Genomic DNA, 20,613 nt, shown 5'->3' on the forward strand with positions numbered 1-20,613 from the left:
TTAAGGCCACGCCCCCAAATGAGGGCGCCTTTCGATTTCTTACCCCACAAAGCCCTGGGTATCCTCCCCTTTAAGCGTGTTGTGATTCCCCTCTTGAAGAGTGCTGTATTTTTATTTTCCTTAAAGTTGTACTCTCAGATCGCTCTTTTAAGGGATATTGTTATTCTGATGGCTTTAAGTGCTGTAGGCAACCCCCTCCTCCCTCCATCCTGAGACATATTTATCCTCAAGCATCCAACCATAAAATTGGATTTGAGTAAACAATTGATTGATCGGATTGTGCCTTTTTATTCGCAATGAGCTTCAAGGGTGTTGTGCTTATTTTCACTCTCGCCGATTCTCTGTTTTGAACATTTTCTCAATTTCTCCACGCAATGGGTCTGGGAAGTGGTCGATCCTCTTCGCATTTAAGAGTCACCATTGTGGCATGGTGGGTCAAATCACCTGCCTCTGGGTCGCTTGTCCTTAAAGCTATACTGTGCCCTCCCCTTCATTGAGCGCACCGTTTTTCTCCCCTTTAAGGGGCTGGTTTTATTTCCTACCCTTTCAGGATGTTGTGGTTCTCCACCCCTTCGCGTGATGTTGTGCGGTCCCTCCCCTTCAGGGGTTGTTTTGGTTCTGAGTCTCCTCTATTGCCGATCCTCCTCCCCTTTAAGGGGTGTTTTTGTGACGTCACTGGTAGTTTGTTACCTCGCAAGGCAAAGGAACAGACAGACAGATCGAGAAAGAGCACCGAGCGACGTCTAGAGGAGTAGCCCAAGGGGTCTAGAGCACGGAGTCCAGCCCATACGCTTACCAAAGGATCGCAGCCATGCCGACCGACCGGCCCTTCAAGCAGAGGCGCAGTTTTGGTGAGTGATCGGGGTGAGGGTATGGAACCATTAACCAGAGTGTGTGTCACAAACAGCGATCAGTCGCCCTCAGACCCGGTATCTGGTAAACACCGCTACAAATCACCCAAGTACCGCGCCTGTTACCCTCCACACAGTACCTGACACGTCTCCACTGCCCCCCAGCCCGATCTGTCAATCCAATGGTATCTAAGCACCGCTGTATTTCTCAAGCACCACTGTATCAGTCAACCCATCTCTGTATCTGACAGTACGTTTCTACACCTACTTAATGTGCCTGTCACCACGTCTCCATTACCACCGCACCCCTGTAACTGGCAATACCGCTATATGGTGTCACCTACTTACTATGCCTGTTATCTTCCGCACAGTATCTGTCACGTCCCCACTTTATCTCACTTAGTGTATCTCCCCATATTACCCCATACTGTACCCTCGTGAGTCAGGCACCACAATGTCGATCACTTCTCATCAGCCAACAACACTATCTATGACCTACTCAATGTATCTGTTACCACCTCCGCCACTTTATAGACGACCACGACTTTTCCACCGTATTACTTGTACACAAAAGGGGAGAAAAGACTTCGTGGCATGGAATGGAATCTGATGTTTATGCTGCTCCCCCCTCCCGCTATGTGGCTAAGGAGGGTACATATTATGCATGTGCCAGATGTGGCGTGGCTTCCCGTGTTTTTGAGCTTGCCTGCATTTCAGTTGAGCGGGACCCATTCTTTTTTTGTCTTCCTCGCTCTGGCTTCTGCGTGTCCTTTGGTTCTTAAAAGCGCTCTTAGAAGTATAGCCTAGTTACCGCGGACGATGCTGAAGTAACCAAGGGCCTCTTTACCTTCTGTGTTTTGAAAGAAGTGGTATCTGTGCTCCTAATACTCCCAAACCGATCCTACTTTTCTATGGCTTGCCATGGGACCTCCTTTGTCGAACCCCTTGCACCCTAGACAACACTAACCTTTGGAATGTCTCAATCGCTCTAGTCGTCTGGCTCTACGTTTTTTAAATTATCCGCTGCCCTGGTTTATCCTCCTTAACTCCGTTTGTATTATTTCACTGTAGACCATTATATCATTTGAATGCCTGGGTTATTTAAAATGGGCCAGTGGCAGATTTTAGATCTGGCCGACAGAAGATTAGGCAGCAGACTCTCTGTACTGAAGTTTAAGTGACAGCTCCCGATAGTGATGTCATGGACCAGTATTCAATACCATCAACCATTGGTGGGTTGCTGCATCTTCTCCATCAAGAAGTGAATGCCTCTCCACGCTCTCTATTCCTTTACCATCTTCAGCACAACTTCTCAAAAGTGAGATCCCGTTCTGTGTCTTCATCTCATGTCCCCACCTTGGCCCAAACTTGTTGATTGGGTTGTATGAGGTTGTGCTTTTACTGCTTGTTCTGCCATATACCCCTCAATATCCTTGTGCGGCTGTTGAGGGGCGGTGATGGCAAGGGTACCTGGGCTCTTCTTCATGCTGAGGACGAATATCAGCAGCAGCAAGAAGTCCATGGAGTGAGCCTGCTTTAGTCCCTCCACCCGTCATTCCAAGGCCTTGTGGGTATTCAGGAGGAGAATCTTGATGTGAATATTGTAGCATCTTGGCCAGAGAGCAGGCGCCAGCACTGGGGGGCTGGGGGGGTATCTTATCTCTGTCCCCCAACCTTAATGGATTCCTCTCTGAGCATAAGGCAGCAATCTTGGGTTCAGTGTAAGGTTTACCTCCAACGTATGCCCCTCATGCAGGGGTCTGCTGGACTATGGCCCCCATGATCTCTCATCATAGACTATGCTGAGTACGGCTAGTGAGAGTTGTAGTCAAAAATATCTGGAGAGCCAAAGGTTGCAGACTCCTACCCTAGTGCAAGTAGTGTTTTGAGCCCATCCAGGTGCTGTGCTGTTGGCAGCTTCAGTTCAGTTTACACTGTTCGCTGAGCATAGGTGTGAATTTCCGGTTGGTAGGCGTCGTGTGCTGTTGTGCGAGGCTGTTTGCGGTTTGTTTTCATTGTTGCGGTGTAGTGACGTGCATGCGGTTTGTTGTGCTGTGGAGGTATGGCTGTGTTTAGTTCAGAGTTTGAGAGGTGGATGCAGAAGGATGAGTTTCTTTTAGTGGGGTTGGTTAGTGGCGATACCTTATCGTACCCCCTCAGTTTTGGCTACATGCAGCACATTACTCTTCCAATGTCGTATATTGTGGTGTGCTACAATTCCCACTCCTATTTTCCGTGCAGAGGTGTGGGTCGTTCACAGGGCTATTTAGCGGGCTATTTAGTGGTGTACCCACCCCCCAACGTATAGCTAGCCAGTATGAAACATGGTTTTGAGGCAAGTGTTTGTGAAATTAAGTAATTTGCATGAGAGTTAATTTTTTCTTTCATTCCTTTGAACAATCATTTTATTTGATATTTTGAAATGTATACAAAGGAGGCCACGTTACACAAAGAAAGTGGAAAAGGCGGCTCATGGAGGACTATGCAAAGCCATAGGATGGCTGTAATTGAGCATTCTGGGTCATACCCACCATAAAATGCCAGCACGTTGGACATGTGAGGCCTTATCTAGCATATGAGGCCTGCTATTGTTACAGGGGTTTACTAGGCTAAACCAGGGGTGTGCAACCTCTGGCTCCCCAGATGTTTTGAAATATGACTCCCATGATTCCTTACTATTGACTGTAGTAAGTAGGGTTGATGGGAGTTGTAGTCCAGAACATCTAGAGAGCCACAGATGTCAGACACTTGACCTAGTCCTTTACGATTGCACCTTGCCGTATAATATGATATGGCATTTATAACGCGCTTATACACAAGTGTTTCAAGGCGCGATGAAGCAAGGGAGGGGAAACGGAGGGAAGACAGAGACAGCAATCCTACAAGGCCAGGTGACATTGAGATTGTGTAAGTGCAGGGGGGGGGGAGTGCAGGGGGAATGGGGAGGGGACAGTGCAGTACACAGGATAACAGTAAGATAAATAAGCACAATAAATAAGTGTGACCAGCTGGTGGCAAGTGCAAGGGTAAGTGCAGACATCAGGTGTCACGTGCTAGTAGGGGCTGTGGGAACACAGAACAGTCCCGGAGGGCAAGAGTTGCCAGGGTAGCAGTGCAGGTGTGCAACTGGCGAGGAGGGGACCTGGGTCCGAGATCAGAGGGTAGCCAGGTAACCAGTGCAGTTTCAGATTCAGCCAGGAGATCAGCAGGGGAGAGGAGGAGAGAAAGCAGAGGCAAAGAGGAAGGTCTTGAGGTGCTTCTGGAACCGGAGATGGTGCTCCTCAAGTTTCAGAGATGCAGGGCGGCTGTTCCAGAGGGAGGCCCCAGCAGAAGAAAGAGATCTACCACCAACTCGCTGTTTGGAGAAGCGACTGACCCTGAGGGAGTTGGAGGTGGATGAGCGAAGAGCTCAAAAGGGAAGATATTTAGGAAGAGAGAGTTAAAGGTATTGAGGTCCCAGGCCCCAGAAGGCCTTGTGGACAATGCAGTACCTGGAGTTTTGAGATTGCACATCATCAGTATGGGAAACTATCCCAGGCTGAGCATTAAGGTTGTAGTGGGCCCGCGTTTAGCCTGTTTGATGAGCTAACTTTAATGAAAACAAAGACGGTTTGAAGAATTGTTTCCTGACGACCTGCCCAAATTCCTTTTTATTAAATAATTTTCAGCGAGAGGGCATTTAAGAGAAGGGGCAAAAATAAGAAAAGGAAAATAAAGCAAAACAGGATGGCGAAAGGTTTGTTTTATGTGGGGGTGGAAACGCCAGGTAATAAACAAAACAGCAAATTCGCAAAAGAAAAGGGCTTAGTTTCGTCAGAGATTGAATATTTGCATTCTGACGTAGAACTAAAAAAACTAGACCTGGCGTTGTCGGTGCTCGTTTGTTTTTTGACGTATGACATTGCACAACTGCGGCCAATAACAGCAGTAGGGCTAGTTCCTGGGTCGAAATCCAGAGGCCTGAAGAATAGCAGAGTCACTCCTTCGGGGAGGCGGAGACAAATGAAAGAAACCTCAAGCAAAACAAATGCAACGGCTTGTGTTTATGTTGTGAATGAGTTGGCCTGTTTTCAAAGGACCCAGAACAAACACACAGCAGAAGCTCGCCAAGCGTGGAAGTTGCAGGTGTGCTTTCTGAATTGAGACAAAGTCGGCGGCTGCGGGTTGCAACAGCTGCCAAAGCGCTGTAGGCAGAGCTGCTTTTCGGGTGCAGGTGTATTCCTGGGGAAAGTGAGGTAGGGTGTGTTGGTGAGGCTGTTGCAGTTCCTTGTGATAAGTCCAGGTGTGTTCTAAGGCGACTTCCCAGCGCTAGCGAGTCCCCGTCCCCGGGGCAGAGGGAAGGACGGTGCGGAGGGGGGCTCTAATGTGGGTTGCCGGTTTCAAGGTGCCGTCGAGGCATTGATGGAGTCGCACAGCTCTTTATTAAAGGATGCATGTTGGAAGGGAGTGGAGGAAATGGCGTTCAGCCAGATTCCAGTGCTGACGTAACCCCTGCTAACAAACATGTTGATCAGTTCTTGTCACTGCAACAGTATGTGGACAGGCGAGGCCTAGGAGCCTCATAAGGAAAAGCACTTTAGACAACAGACAAAGCAAGAGGCCCACTGGAGCACAAGTGCTGAACAACCCCAGGCCGCAAACGGCATATTAAAATGAGATTTAAGGGAACACTGTTAGTTTTAACCACCTGTGGACTCTTCACTTTTATGAATCAAGCAGCCTTTATTATTTACGTTTTTCAAATTCTACAATCTTGTTCACAGACAAAATATAGAAATACAAAAATGGTGGACACAAACAAAGATTGCACATTATTTTTGGCAGCGTCATCATTTTTATTTTATTAGTACTTATTCAGTCAAATCAATCTAATTCCTATGTATATATTGTGGTTTTTGCCTACTATAAAACCTACTACCAAAAGACAGCTTCAGCAAGCTGATTTCTTTTTGTCATCTATGAAGGCTGTCACAATCGCCTGGTACAGCGTCATGGACACATAGTCACTTTACTTAACGGACTAATGGGACACGAGAGCATGGGCCCTGTGCCTAGTTTGTGTTCATTCAGTGGCCTTTATGGCATGGCATGTTTTCGTTGTTGTTATGTCTTCGGCCCAGTTGATATGCTTTGGTGATGTCTGGTATTTTGAAGAGTGAAAGAGTGTTTCTAACAAATTTGTATCCCCCACTTCTGTTTTTGTTGGACATTTCAAAAGGGGTGACTAGTATATCATTGGCTGAACATAAACCTCGGATTACTTACAGGTAATTTTCATTACACCTACTCCTACTCTTCGTCGTCCTAGTACTTACCATGGAGTATGTCCATGCTCACTGGAACACTTTTTCAAGCTTGTCTCCTCTGGCACCTCCCCTCCCAGGATGTATAACCTCCCACTTACCCAATACATGGGAGTAAATTCAAAGCCAAGTCATGGGCAACTTCCGCCCACGGGCGGGAGGAAAGGGTAGTCCGTAATGGGACGATGAAGAGTAGGACTAAGTGTAATGAAGATTACCGGTAAGTAATCCGAGCATTACTTCCACGTCCCTCTTCCTTGTCCCAGTACTTATCTTCGAGTCATACCAAAGCAGAAACAGGAAGGATTCCCATGCTTATCACAAAAGACAGACACCAAGGTTAATGCAAAACCAACCCAACATCAATTTATTCAAGGAACAGAAGAAGGAAGCAGGAATACCTAGAGCCCTGTCGCCACTTAAACCCAAAACAGCCCCCAGAACCCCCACACCAAAGGAAGTGGAACGGGTCCCTCCACATTGAGCTGGTAATGACAAATGAAGGTGTTAGGAGTAGCCCAGGTGGCCGCCTGGCAGATGTCCAGCAAAGCCACCCACTGCAAGCTAGCCCTGAAGGCAGCCACCCCCCTAGTGGACCAACCCTGGACCAGCCCTGCTGGGCAGAGGCCAGCAGACTCATATGCCCAGATAATCAAGGACTTAATCCAACGGCCAATAGTAGGAGTGGAAGCCCTGCGGCCTCCTGCCCCGTGCCCCAAAGGTGACCGAAGATGGTCAGTGAGATGAAAGGACTCCGTCCAGGTAAGATAGTGCAAAACCACTCACTTGACATCTAAGCAATGGCAAGCCACCTCATTAGGAGAGGCTGGATCAGGGAAGAAAGCGGGAAGGACCACCTCCTGAGACCGATGGAACAGAGAGGAGACCATAGGGACAAAGGAAGGGTGACGCTGCAGGACCAAGGTCTCCTCCCGGACCACCAGAAATGGAGGACAACACACGAGGGCCCTGATTTCCCCCAGGCGATGAGCAGAAGTGACCACAACCAAAAAGGTAGTCTTCAGTGTCAACCACTTCAGCTCGATTTCCTCGAGGAGTTCAAATGGAGACTTCTGTAACGTGCGTCTCCCTTCCATTTGGACGCGACACAGACGTCCGGAGTTAACAGCGAACTCTGGGTCTCGCTCGAGTAACGGCGATGCACTGTGTGGGATATTCTCTGCAGATTGGAGTCCAACTGCAGCCATCTGCCTTGCAGGATCGTCTATTAGAACATTGCCAATTTGTATGACACTGTTGCTGTTCCGTACAAAAATTACTGAATGGATTGACTCCTACCACAATTGACAAGACAACTACCCTTAATCTCCTGATGAAGACGTATTAAACCATCTTTTACACGTCGAAACCGGTCGAGAAAAACCTAGGATAAGGCCGCTTATGAAGATTCTGTTTGGCCTATCCTGATTGCTGACCACAGTCTTCAAAAATCTACTATGGTCATGCATTAAGTGTTGTTGCTGCTGACCACTTAAAAAATGTATTGTGGCCTTGCACTATGCGTTGTTTTGCACAAAAATTGATTGTATAATTATGAAATTGTATATGAATTGTTATATTTGTTATATGTTTTTATCTTGTAATTGTCGATGAGCTTATGGATGGACGTAGTATGAATGCGCGTAAATGTTTGTATGATTTAATAGGATGAATTTTATCAAACTGTTTTGTTAATTATTCTTGCTATGTAAAATAAAAATTGCTACAGTGCAGATTAATTCGTGACTAAATTCACAAAGAAAAAAATGTATTAGGTATAATAAAATCCTTAATACGCCTTTCCTTTCTGAGAATTATTTCCTCTGGATATCCTTTCCGAGATGGACTTCTGTAACGTAGCCAGGACCAAAGGAAGGTCCCAAGGAGGATCCCCAACTGGGCCCAAAGTACGAGAGTCCTCCACCCCCTTCAACAGCCTGGAGACCAGAGACCCCCGCAGCCGGAGGGGACCTGGAAACCCTAAAGGCCCAAATGGCCACCCATTGAGACCAGAGAGTAGAGACAGTCAACCTCTTCTCAGCCCCCTCATTGAGAAATTGCAAAATGTCAGGCAATCGACATGCCAGTGCTTGAATCCCCCTTGGAGGAACAGCAAGAAAGAAAGCTGGCCCAATGACGGTCCTAAGATTTGAGCATAGAGGACCGACGCGCCCCCCTGGACCGTCCCAGCCACAGCAGTCGAAAGGCCCCACCTCCACCTCTCATTTTCCAGACCCCCCCCAACGGATGAGAGAGGCGGGGGGGCGCCCACCCTCAAGGGAGACGGCCAACTGGGCAACACCCACAGAGGTGCCAACTGCATCTGCATAAGACACAGGAACCACCCCCTCCAAGGCCAGTAAGGAACCACCAAGAAAAACACCCCCGGGTACACCCTGATCCTGGTGATGACCTTCGGAACCAGGGGGATCAGAGGAAAAGCATACAGGATCTCTGGGGACCAGGCCAAGGAAAGAGCATCCACACCCCAGGTCCCCAGGGATGGAATCCAGGAACAATCCCGGGGAAGAAGAGCGTTGCTGGGGGAGGCAAAGAGGTCCAACCAGGGAAGACCGACCTCTAACACACTTCCCAGAAACACCTCAGGGCGAAGGGACAACTCTCCTGAGACAAAAAACACCCTACCGAGATTGTCTGCCATCATATTGTCCACCCCCTGGATATGGACCGCCCTCAAGGAGACCAGGAGAGCCTCTGCCCAGGTCCAGATGGACAAAGCCAGATCCTCCAGGGAGCGGGATCCCATGCCCCCCTGATGTTTGATATAAGCCAGGGCAGCAGTATTGTCTGTTCGAACCATTACATCCTTGCCCAAGATCGAAGGCCGGAAGATCACCAGGGCCCGCCGAACAGCGGCCAATTCCTTCCAATTGGAGGACCTCCCCAAGTCCAGAAGAGACCACTTTGCCTGATGAATCATGTCCAGGAGAGTTGCACCCTAGCCCAGGTCACTGGCATCAGTGGTAAGAATGATCGGCAAGGCCGGGGACAAGGGCACACCTCTCCAGAGATGGGTTCTGACCCGCCACCAGTGAAGCGATGTCCAGAGGGCAGGTGAGACCGAGACCAATGAGTCATATCGAAGGGACGCTGGGCGCCAACGGGACAGCAGGTGGCGCACCAAAGGTCTGAAATACAGCCATGCCCAGGGGACCACAAAGACACAGGAAGCCAGGTGACCCTGGAGACACAAAAGGTCCCTGCTCGAATCCCAAGACCCGCGAATGAGAACCCTCAGGAGTTGCTGGAGCCAGGAGGCCCTGTCCAGCGGGAGCCAAATCAACCCCGGGCAGGTGCAGAACTGTGCACCGATGAATTTAAAAGTCTGCGAGGGAGAAAAGTGGGACTTGGGAAGATTGAGCAAAACCCCCCACCGTACCAGGGCACGACAGACAAGACGAAGATGGCCGCCACCCAGAGCCGGCCCGGATCAACCAATCGTCCAACTAGGTCGAAACGTGAATCCCATCCATGTGCAAAGACGACACCAGGGGAGCCAACAGGGGACTCGAGGCGCTGACTTGAGATTGAAGGGCAGAACTCAGAACTGGAAGTGATCCTGCCCCACAGCAAACGGCAGGAACTGCTGATGACTCCGAAAGATCGCAAGGGGAAACCAACCAATCCCTCCTCGACAATGCCACTATGACAGACTGGAGGGTCTTCATCTTGAAGCACTGAGACCGAACTAAGGCATTCAGATTCCACAGGTTGATGATGAGACGAAAGGAGGGCCCTCCTGGCTAAGAGACCAGAAACACATAGGAAAAGGAGCCAGTCCCCCTCTGACCTGACGGCACTGGGACAGAGGCCCGCTTCTGAAGGTCTGAATGGCAGAACGCAAGGCCACCTGTCGACGGAAGCCCTTGGGCAGAGGAGTCATCTGGAGGAGGGGAAACAAAGTCCAGCCGGTACCCCAGGCGAACCGTGGACTGACCCCCAGTAGTCAGAGGCCAACCGGTCCCAGATCCGAGAATAGTGAGATGGACACCTTTCCCCCCCAATGGCCAAGATTGTGCGTCAGGACTTCTGATACTTAGTGGGGTCCTGGGATGACAGAAAGCACCCTGAAACCCTGCTTTCTACGATCTGCCGGGGACGAGGAACTTAAGACTTCCGAGGAGGATGAACATCACTGGCCGAGGCAGGAGCCACCTTCTTCCTCAATTTGTGTGCATGTTTATCAGCTTTAAAGACCAGGTGAACTTTGGATTCCAGAGCATCACCAATTTACGACCCTCAAAGTGAAGTTTCAAAGCAGCAGGTTTCTGGGATCCCTCCAACTTCCAATCCAAAAGACAAAAATGGCGCCTACCAGAGAAATTGGCACCTATGGCCATAGCGGTTCACCGAACACCATCATAAAACAGTTCCGACATGAACTCGGTCTGTCGCTGCATGTCAGACAGGAGTTGGGAACAGTCATTGCCATCCGCCAGGGACTGCAGCAGACTCCGAGAACCAGCCAACACGGTATCCGTGGCATAGGACCCCTAGGTGCTGGCCCGCAAAGCCAGATGAGACCGCATGTAGGATTTCTTGAGGGCAGAATCCACCTTTAGGTACGCTGGGTCCCTGGCAACAGTCTCCTCAGCAGACATGGAGGAACAGCCCACAAGACTGGCCAGAATGTCATCAATCACCATCGTAGGAGGCAGGAAGGATTCCTCGCCCCTGAGGGGGTACAATTTAGCCATAAAATGGGGTATCGAGAACTGTTCCAATCTGGCCCACTCACAAATAACCTTGTTATGTTGATTTCTGTCAATCGGAAGACACATTTTGGGAGAATGTTTATACTGGAAAATAGAAGCCTCTGCAGCCTGCTCCACAACAGAAGACTCCTGGAACCCCATAAACACGTAGATCGGTCCATCACCACCTGGACCTCATCCTGGTCGAAGTAGTTGCATCATCTAAAAAAAGGGAGGACCCAGCTGCGTCCGAGGAAGATGATGAAGAACCAGAAGAGGAAGACCCAGGGACAGGCGCTGACACACCAAGACCCTCAGCACAGGACTCCAGGAATTCTTTAAACAGGGCTTTAATGTCCGTACTAGAAACCCCAGGAGCCGGGGCAGCCGCCTTCCTCCTTTTAGGTAGCCAGAAGGAAGAAGAGGCAGGCTCAGTATGCCTTCTTTTATGGTGTGCTTCCCCATACTGGTACACACAGAGAGAACAAAAACACAGCACACTCTGGTAACCCATGCCTTAAGTGCAAACTGAAAAGCCAGGGAAACCTGTGGGTGGCATCCATGTTGCCCAAGCAACACTGTGAACCAAAAGGGATGTCCCAACAAGCCCTGCTCCCCCATGGAAGATCCTCTAGGGCCGCGTGGGCTAAACAGGATACATCTGGGCCTGCCTCGCCCCTAAGGGGCCTCCAGGGCACTCAGCCCAACCACGATCAAGGACTTTTTTTTGTAACATCAATTTTAAATAGCCCTGTGGTGCCCACTTGCTATATTCGTTTGGGCTGTGCAACCATGGTTCACTTTTGCCACATTGTTATCGCATTACCATCACAGTAGCCCAGTTGGGCTGCTGAATCCTGTGTGGCTCAACAATTGCAACATGATCAACGCCATCTTCAGCAAGTAAGTACCTCACCAGCCCGCCCTGTAATAACTGCGATTGGCCAGTCTCACAAAGGCCCACACCTAAGGCCCCTGTCTGGCTCTGTCTGGAGCTGGAGGGAGCCCCCTCTCCATGTCGCTGTTCTGTCCACTTATCTGCAGACCATGCTTTCCAAGGAACAAACTGGCTGTGACCCAGCAATAGAATGAACATGAAAAAACTGTTTTTGCTCTGCATCACTGTTAGGAAAGATTTCATAATTGTAGGGAATTTTCCTTCCATGTGGCAACCCCTAAACTTTTTGCTGTTGTTTCACACCTTGTTCTTGACTTTGCCAGAGAAGTACAGCCTTCTGCCGCACTTCTCTGGGCTTTCGCTCCTTTCTTACGGGGAAACTGACATGCCCTTAAGACAGTCAGTACCGGGGAACGCTGTTTCCCGTAGTTTCCTTTATCATGTTGCGGCTTTAGTGCAACATGACACAAGAGGGCACTGTAAGCTAAGTTACAGCTCTCTTGGGTCTCTAGCCTTCTACAGGCCCTAGATACTCTTTTAGGATGGTATTTGATCGGTGCAAGTCATTCAGGGACTGGAATGGTGGCAGCGATCGTTTTGTTTATTTTGAGCTCCTTTTGGCGTTCTGAGCACGTTTTTCGCACTGAACCCAAAATGGTGGCCTGGCTCCCAAAATGGCCAGACCACGAGGCTCCTTTGTCTTGTCCACTGACCGTCTTGCTCCCTTCACCTTCCCCAGGTCGGGCGACCCGGGGCCTTCCTTATTTGGGCATGTACTTTCCCGCGAAACGTGGTTGCTTTCGCGGGCTTCTACATGTCGTTTGTGTGCCTCCAGGGTGTGGGCTGGGATGTCTGGTCCCAATACACATCCTGGGTGCCAGAGAGTCTAGGGTGGTATGAATGCCTGGGACCACCGTGGTCCGTGATTGGTCCACGTATGGTATGTGTGTTGATGTGCGGATCTCCCATTGGCTCCCCTCCGTTTTGGCGCGAAGGGAACCGTGGATAAGAGGGAGCTGGAAACACCACTACCATGTCGATCTCCTGAGTTCTCACGAACGAAGGAATACAGGAGCCAAGTATCCTGCAACTACGAGGCTGGACCGAGGAATCGCTGGTGACCCGCTGAAGGAATCCTCCTTTGCACTGCTGTCGTCCGGAGAGCCCCTGTCCTCCTTTGATCGAACCAGAAGGCCTGTACTGGTGCTTCGACCTTTGGAATAGCAGGAACAGCTATTCCCGGCATCTTCAACCATCTCCTGCCAAGTAAGCCTTCGGAAGCGTCTCTGGGCCATCCAGTTGACTGACCAGCTTACAAAGGAGTTTGGCTCTGCAACCGCCGCCAGGTTGTGTTGTATTGCGAGTCCTTGTCCCTCTCCCACGCTTCGTGCACTTGGCGTTCCCAGGTCTGAAGGGAGGAGGGTTCATTTGGCTCGAATACACACGGCCGCTCCGTTGTCCTGTGCGGCAACAAAACTGTGCCGGTTTCGTCGATTGGGACGTCTTTTTGCTCTACACGACTACAAAGCGTTCCCTGCTCTTCTGAACCTGCCAGCTGCTGAAACTATCGTGGAGAAGCCTGGGTCTGCTTGCTTCGGGGACCGGTGAGTAGTATATCTAGGATCTGGTCGCCCTCCTGCAGTATCCCATTGCTTTTCCCTGCTGTGTAAAAACAGCACCCTTTTGCCGCGCTCGCGCTCTGCTTCTGCCCGCTGTGGAGGCTGCGCTTGAGTTGCGGAACCTGTTCTTCTTCTGCTGTGCACTAACGTGAACCGCCTGACTTCCTCCGAAGAGCTTCCCCTTGTGCCCGTCGGCACCGGCGTGGCAGGTACTTTGAGCACAAGGCTCCACTCTTCGCAGGGCTCGGACTTCCATCTAGTTAGGTGCCTATGAAGGCGAACTGAGTCGAAAGCATTATCGCACTGCCTGTTTTCCTTCCCTGGCAGGTGGACTACATATTTCGTGCTTTAAACGCTTGCGACTGTGTATTTGTATATATATTGTGTTGATATGGTATGTGTTGGTTTGATATTGTGATATTGTGATTTTCTCGCTACGGTCATTATTTTAAAGGCCTTAAAATAAATGTGTATCTATTTTTGATATAACAACTGTTTGGAGTAGTTTGTTAGCGCTCTTGCTTTGTGTGCTCATTGCGGGCCTTCAGTCACCCTCACCCCTCTTGAGACCTAGTCTTGACCGCCGCGATCGCTACCTTGATTGGTCTGGCTTGTCCAGAGGTTACCCTGTTCCAAGTAATTAGGTTGGCCTTCTGAACTTCTGCACCACCAGGACAGAGTTCAGAAATCCGTCTTAACAATCACCGAGCCCTGGTAAGCACCTCTGATCGCCCTGTTCCTCGCGTGGGAAACATTTACACAAGCCTTGTGGCCATTGGACTATATCCCTGCCCTCGGGCCCTCCAACCTTTGGTTGCTCACTGGCCCGCTTCGATGTAATTGCCACAGGGGTCTTACTCTCCCTTACCACTCAGAAGTGTAATCTTTATACCTCCTCTCCCTTCAATCTTAACTGCCAAGTGCCGTATATGTTCTGACTGGTGGCTCTGACTCCCGAATCCTCTCTACTGTAGTTTCTGCACCACTGGAAATGTGAATCCTGCTGTGTTTCAAATCTACACATTGACCATTTCTGTGCTTTGCTGGAAAGTTGAAGTCAGGAGCGCTTTTAAACCTGCGATTTGACTGTTTTCTGCTGCGTTTTAGCGCCCACCCAGCCTGGGTACTTAAAATTCTAATACCCTGTTCATTTTTTTCTTAAAGCAACTCCTTTCATCTGTGCCTGTCTGGCTGCTAGGCCCTCTGGTGAGGTTGTCGTGCACTGTGCACCTCCCGTCTGTCAGTCTCTTTCCTCCGCTACTCCCATGGCGCTCTCTATCAGCTATCCTATCTCTCTCACGAAGTCTGGAGGAAAAAAGCCCCCAAAAAGCTCTTCTGACATGTACACCAGGCCTACCTATTGCTGACACCTACGTCAATGCTACTTCCAGGCAGAATATTACTGACATCCTTCTTTCTGTCCTCTCCCCCAACCGATGGACCCCCCACCCCCATCTGGTCTCCACTCTCTCCCCTTTCTCCTCTTCACCCATTAATTGTGGCACTAAATGGGAAGAGCTCTTGGCATGCATGTCATCCTCTAGGGGCATCATTAATGTCTATCACAATGGCACTATCGTGGCCCAAGGTTATCAACCTGCTCTTCTCAATCAGTGTCTGCCCTCTCTCATTAACTTCCTCCCGTCTCCTGCTACTCCTCCTTCTTGCTCTCCTCTCATCTCCACCACCACCGATGAGAGGACCATGCCCCTGTACCTCTCCTCTGAAAACTTTACAAGGTGGTAATCTGCTTCACTTAGCTACTCTGAATGCACGTTCTGCTGTCAAACACTCCCCTGACCTCTGTCCCCTTCTTCAAGACTTTGACCTAGACTTCCTCGCCCTTACTGAAACGTGGTTCAATGCCAGCTCTGACACTGCTCTTGAGACACTCCTTGCTGAGGTCTACAAAATCCTCTCCAAACCCAGGTCCAACCGGCCCAGAGGTGGAGTGGCCCTGTTTTCCCCTGAGTGGGTTCCTCCCTCTATCATAACTTCTCAGTCTTACTCCTCCTTCGAATGGCTCATCTGCAGGCTCAGGGTCTCACCTACTCTGTAGAGGCCCGCCCGCCCCATCTCTCGCTTCCTATCGGAATGGGTTGACGTCACCTCCTCCCTCCAGATCTCTTCTTTCACACTCCTACTCCTCTGGGACGTCAATATCCACCTTGACTCCTCTGAATCAGCCACCTCACAGTTCTGTGACCTATGTGACTCCTTCTCCCTCACTATTCTTCCTTCCGGTCAGACCCACTCATTCGGACACACTGTGGAGGCCTTCATCTCTGGAGACATTCCTATGTCTAACCCGGGCACCCCCCTCCTCTCCTGGTCCGACCACTCTCTCATCTCCTCCCACTTGGAGCCCCTTGGCCCTCTGTCTGAGCCTCCCCCTGCACTGCCAGTCTCCTTCGCCGTCATTCAGCCGATGAAGCAAATGTCAGTCGCTGCCTTTGCTTCCAGGTTCACCCCCCCCCCTCCATCCGCTGCTTCTGATTCCATCTCTGAGTCCGTCCTTGCTAAACTTCACCTCTCCATCTCCCACACCCTTTAAGTCCTTCTCCCTGTCATGAGGATACGTTTGAAGCCTGCCTCCAAGTGCAACAGCTGGTATGACTTCGATCTAGCATCCCTGTAACGCAAGTGCAGAGTTACTGAATGGAAGTGCCAGACCTCAGATTCATCCTCTGTCAAACTGGCCTGTCGCCTGCTCCAAAGGCAATATAATTTTTCTATCCGCTCCAAGAAGAGGGCCCACATCCACGTTCGCATTTCTGGAGCCACTAACAACACGGCTGAACTTTTCAAAATCTGCAAGGAATTCAACAATACATCTGCAGTTTCCTCGTTCCTTCCTTCCCAGGCTATCTGCACTGCCCTGGCCTTCCATTTCTCATCTAAAACGCAGGACATCCTGTACTCACACTCCACCACCACCTCCAATCCTGCTCGCCAACCTCTCTTGGCTCCCCTCCTTCCACCGCCCGCACTTTCCTCCCTCCTGCCCATAACACCCGATGAGGTCTCTAAAGTTGTCCACTCCATGAAGGTCTCATACAAACAGGCGCACTCCTGCTCTTCTAGTACCATTGAGGACAACATCTCCTCTGTCGCCCCGGCTCTTACAGATTTCTGCAACCACTCCCTCACCACTGGCTCTTTCCCTCTTTCCCTCAAGCACTCCCTTGTGCACCCTCTCCTCAAAAAGCTTTCTGCTGACCCCTCCTTCCCATCTAACTATCACTCTATCTCCACTAACCCCTTCCCTGGGTATACTCTTGGAGAAGTTGGTGCTCCCCCAACTGAAGCTTCATACTGAACTTGTTGGTTGCCTCCATGACCGTCAATCTGGATTCTGGGCATCGAGAGGCATGGAAACTGCTCTCCTGAACACCCGTGAAGACTTGCTTTCAGATCTTGACTCTAACCCTCCTGCTGTTCTCATTCTACCCTCCTCCGCCTTTGACACAGTCCACCGTTCTATCCTCATACAACTGCTCTGTGATACTCTCGGCATCACAGATCGGGCACTGGATTGGCTGACCTCTTTCCTCACTAACCGCCCTTCCCAGCTGCAACTGGGCCCTTTCTCCTCCACCACCTCACTCTCTACCTGTGGCGCCCCCCCCCGGGGCTCTATCCTATCGCTGTGGCTCTTGAATATCTATCTCGTCCCTCTTAATCACCTGATCTCCTCCTTCTCTCCTCGTTTCCAGTTTTATGCTGATGACACACAGCTTTCCTTCAAACTTTTCTTTAACACCTCCTCCTCCGCTCTCATCCCTGATGGTTTGACCGCCATCCATGCATGCTGTGCGGCTAATGATCTCTGTCTTAATTCCAGTAAGACGGAGACCCTTCTCAATGGGACACCTGCGTCCTGGTTCCATCCTACCCTCCCGCCGCCCTCCTTGGGCCCTCTACCCTCACCATCCTGTGAGGCCAAAAACCTTTGACTCTGCTCACTCCTTCACCTCTCACATCTTGGACCTTGCCAAGAAGGCCCACTTCCAGCTTCACCTCCTTTGAGGCATTCTCCCTTTCCTAACATTTCCCCAGAAGCTCAACATCTCCAGAGCTCTGGTCCTCTCTAGGCTGGACCACTGCAATCTCCCCCTAGCCTCCCTACACCCCCTCAGCGAATACAGAATAGGGTTTCAAGTCTTCCCCATAGCCTCAAGACCAGGGACCGTATCTCTCCAGCACAAATATGTTTCCACTGGCTCCCGGTGGCCGCGAGGATCAAATTCAAGACCTTCTGCATCATTCACAAGGCTTTCTGGGGCCTGGGGCCACGCTGTCTCCAACTTTCCCTCCCTAAATACTTCCCTTCTAGAGCCCTCTGCTACTCTAACTCCCAACTCTCTGTTTGTCAAACACTTCTCCAAGCAAAACGTGGGGGCAGATCTCTCTCCTCAGCTGGTGCCTGCCTCTCTTTGGAACAGCCACCCTGCCTCTCTCAGACTTGAGACTGACCTCCTTAAGTTTCAGAAACTTCTCACAACTCTGCTTTTCTCTACCTCTCTCCCTTCCCGTCTAATCACCCCACTGCCGCTGAGACTGGCGGCCTGGTCCTTCATGAATCTCACAGGTTACCAGGCCCTCTACCCAGTCGACATCAGCACCCCCCCGCCCCTCAGCACTGCCCTTGTGGGCCCCCTGCCTGGCGGCTGTGCATCCCACCCATGGGATTCCTCCGCCTTAGCACTTAGCCAGTGACCTCCTCCCTTGGATCCCCTTGGCACTTCCCTCCCGGTCTCCCACCAGCACTTGTCCTTACCCTGTACCCCCCACCCACCCCCAACACCCACTCACTTCCTATCTCGCGCACTTCTCTTCACTGCACTTGCACGTCTGAATGTCACAATGCCTAGTAGGACAACAATTGTATATTTACTGTTTCTTTTTTACACTGTTATTTACTCCCCTGTTCCCTTCCCACTTTGTCTTGTGGCACCTCCAAACACTATTCTATTGTATAGGTGTCTAACAAATGTTCAATAAATAAATAAACCACAGAGGCAAGAGAGGCGGGACCCAGCGGACCCCGCGCCACACCGAAAGCCAGCGGGCCGCGCCTTCAGTGAAAGGCAGCAGCCTGCCCGAAGCAGCCTGCCCGAAGGCGCCAAACGGGAAGAGAGGGGGGGGACAGAGGCCCCGCAACCGCCCACCACAGCACACTTATTGGATACACGGGGTGGGGCACAAAACCCCCCGGCCCCTGGTGTGAAGATGACCGTCACCTGAAGGCCAACGGGCACACCCCGCTTGCCTGAGGACACCGGCCAAAACAGCCGACGGGCCCCACAGCCCAGAAGGAGGCCCGGCGGGAACACCAGCACCCTGCAGCCACCAAGCCCCGCTGAGGAGCCGTCGGGCGTGGGACTCCAACTATTGTCTCTCAATAACCCTGCACAAAGAGGATCCGAAAGTTCCAGCAGGAACAAAGAACTGCTGTGTATTGGGTAAGTGGGAGGTTTTTCCTCCTGGTTTTGAGCGGTGGCTAGTGTACGGAGTTGAGTGTTGTGGAGATTTGAACCTGGCAATTCAGTTAATGTAATGTTCTGGCTCTGTGGTTTTGAACTGCTTTGGGTTTTATTTTTTGCCAGTCAAGGCCTGGCTTTAGTCACCAACATAACTAGTGTTCTGTGTGTTAAGGAATGAGGACGGTATCAGTTTGGCCATACCAATTGCTATGATGTAACAATTGAAGGTCAGCTTTGAGTTTTTCACTGGGCTCTGTAGATAAATTACGCTTTGACAGTGGTCAGGCTGGGCTGCATGTCTGTTGAAGGGTGGTGGTCATGGGTTGCTGGGATGACTTAAGCAAAGCTTAAGATTGATGGCTGGAATGTTTTGAATAAATCATATCCACTGGCTTTGCTCTGGGCAACCCTTCAGACAGTCGTTTTCCAGCATGACATGCCATTACAGAAGAGGGTGGAGGGCATATGCAAATCAGGCTTGGACCAACCCCAAAAGGGGCAGTCCAGCTCAAAATGCTAGGTGAAATCCCTTCTGTGTGAGACCGCAAGCAGCGCTAGGCATGCTTGAGCCTCATCGGGTATCATCTGGGATGTGTAACCTGGGTCTCTAGGCACAACAAACTGAGACCTACCTTTCTGCATATCCATCCCACTCAAGGTGTCATAAGCAAAGTTGAAGGTTGATGCCTTGAAGGTTTTGAATAAATCATAACCACTGTGTTAGGAAAGATTTCGTAATTGTAGGTAATTTTCCTTCCATGTGGCAACCCCTAAACTTTTTGCTGTTGTTTTTCACCTTGTTCTCGACTTTGCCAGAGAAGTGCAGCCTTCTGCCGCACTCCTCTGGGCTTTCGCTCCTTTCTTACGGGGAAACTGACATGCCCTTAAGACAGTCAAACGCTGTTTTCCGTAGTTTCTTTTATCATGTTGCGGCTTTCGTGCAACATGACACAAGAGGGCACTGTAAGCTAAGTTACAGCTCTCTTGGGTCTCTAGCCTTCTACAGGCCCTAGATACTCGTTTAGGATTGTAACTGATCGGTGCAAGTGATTCACGGACGGGAATGGTGCCAGCGATCGTTTCTTGTGTTTTGAGCTCCTTTTGGCGTTCTAAGCACGTTTTTCGCGCTTAACCCAAAATGGTGGCCTGGCTCCCAAAATGGCCAGACCACGAGGCTCCTTTGTCCTGTCTGCTGACCGTCTTGCTCCCTTCACCTTCCCCAGGTCGAGCCGACCCGGGGCCTTCCTTATTTGGGCATGTACTTTCCTGCGAAACACGGATGCTTTCACGGGCTTCTACATGTCGTATGTGTGCCTCCAGGATGTGGGCTGGGATGTCTGGTCCCAATACACATCCTGGGTGCCAGAGAGTTTAGGGTGGTGTGAATGCCTGGGACCACCGTGGTCCGTGATTGGTCCACAAATGGTGTGAGTGTTGATGAGCGGATCTCCCATTGGGTCCCCTCCGTTTTGGCGCGAAGGGAACCGTGGATAAGAGGGGGCTGGAAACACCACTACCATGTCGATCTCCTGAGTTCTCACGAACGAAGGAATACAGGAGCCAAGTATCCTGCAACCAAGAGGCTGAACAGAGGAATCGCTGGTGACCCGCTGAAGGACTGCTCCTCTGCACTGCTGTCGCCTTGTGAAACCCTTTTCACCTTTGATCGAACCAGAAGGCCTGTACTGGTACTTCGACCCTTGGAATAGCGGGAACAGCTATTCTCGGCATCTTCACCATC

General features: G+C 50.6%; 1 protein-coding gene across 1 annotated transcript in view; it reads left to right on the forward strand.

Annotated features, from left to right (window-relative positions):
- Window positions 1-681: 681 nt before the first annotated feature.
- Window positions 682-20,613, forward strand: part of LOC138559123 (microtubule-associated proteins 1A/1B light chain 3A) — a 397,199-nt gene continuing 377,267 nt past the window's right edge. The window contains exon 1 of the mRNA XM_069642689.1: window positions 682-851. Coding sequence (XP_069498790.1) covers window positions 812-851 — 40 coding nt within the window. The 5' untranslated portion in view covers window positions 682-811. The remainder of the gene's footprint in view (window positions 852-20,613) is intronic.

Source organism: Ambystoma mexicanum, unplaced genomic scaffold (genome assembly GCF_040938575.1).
Source record: "Ambystoma mexicanum isolate Mex_15411 unplaced genomic scaffold, UKY_AmexF1_1 Mex_scaf4, whole genome shotgun sequence".
Classification (NCBI taxonomy): domain Eukaryota; kingdom Metazoa; phylum Chordata; class Amphibia; order Caudata; family Ambystomatidae; genus Ambystoma; species Ambystoma mexicanum.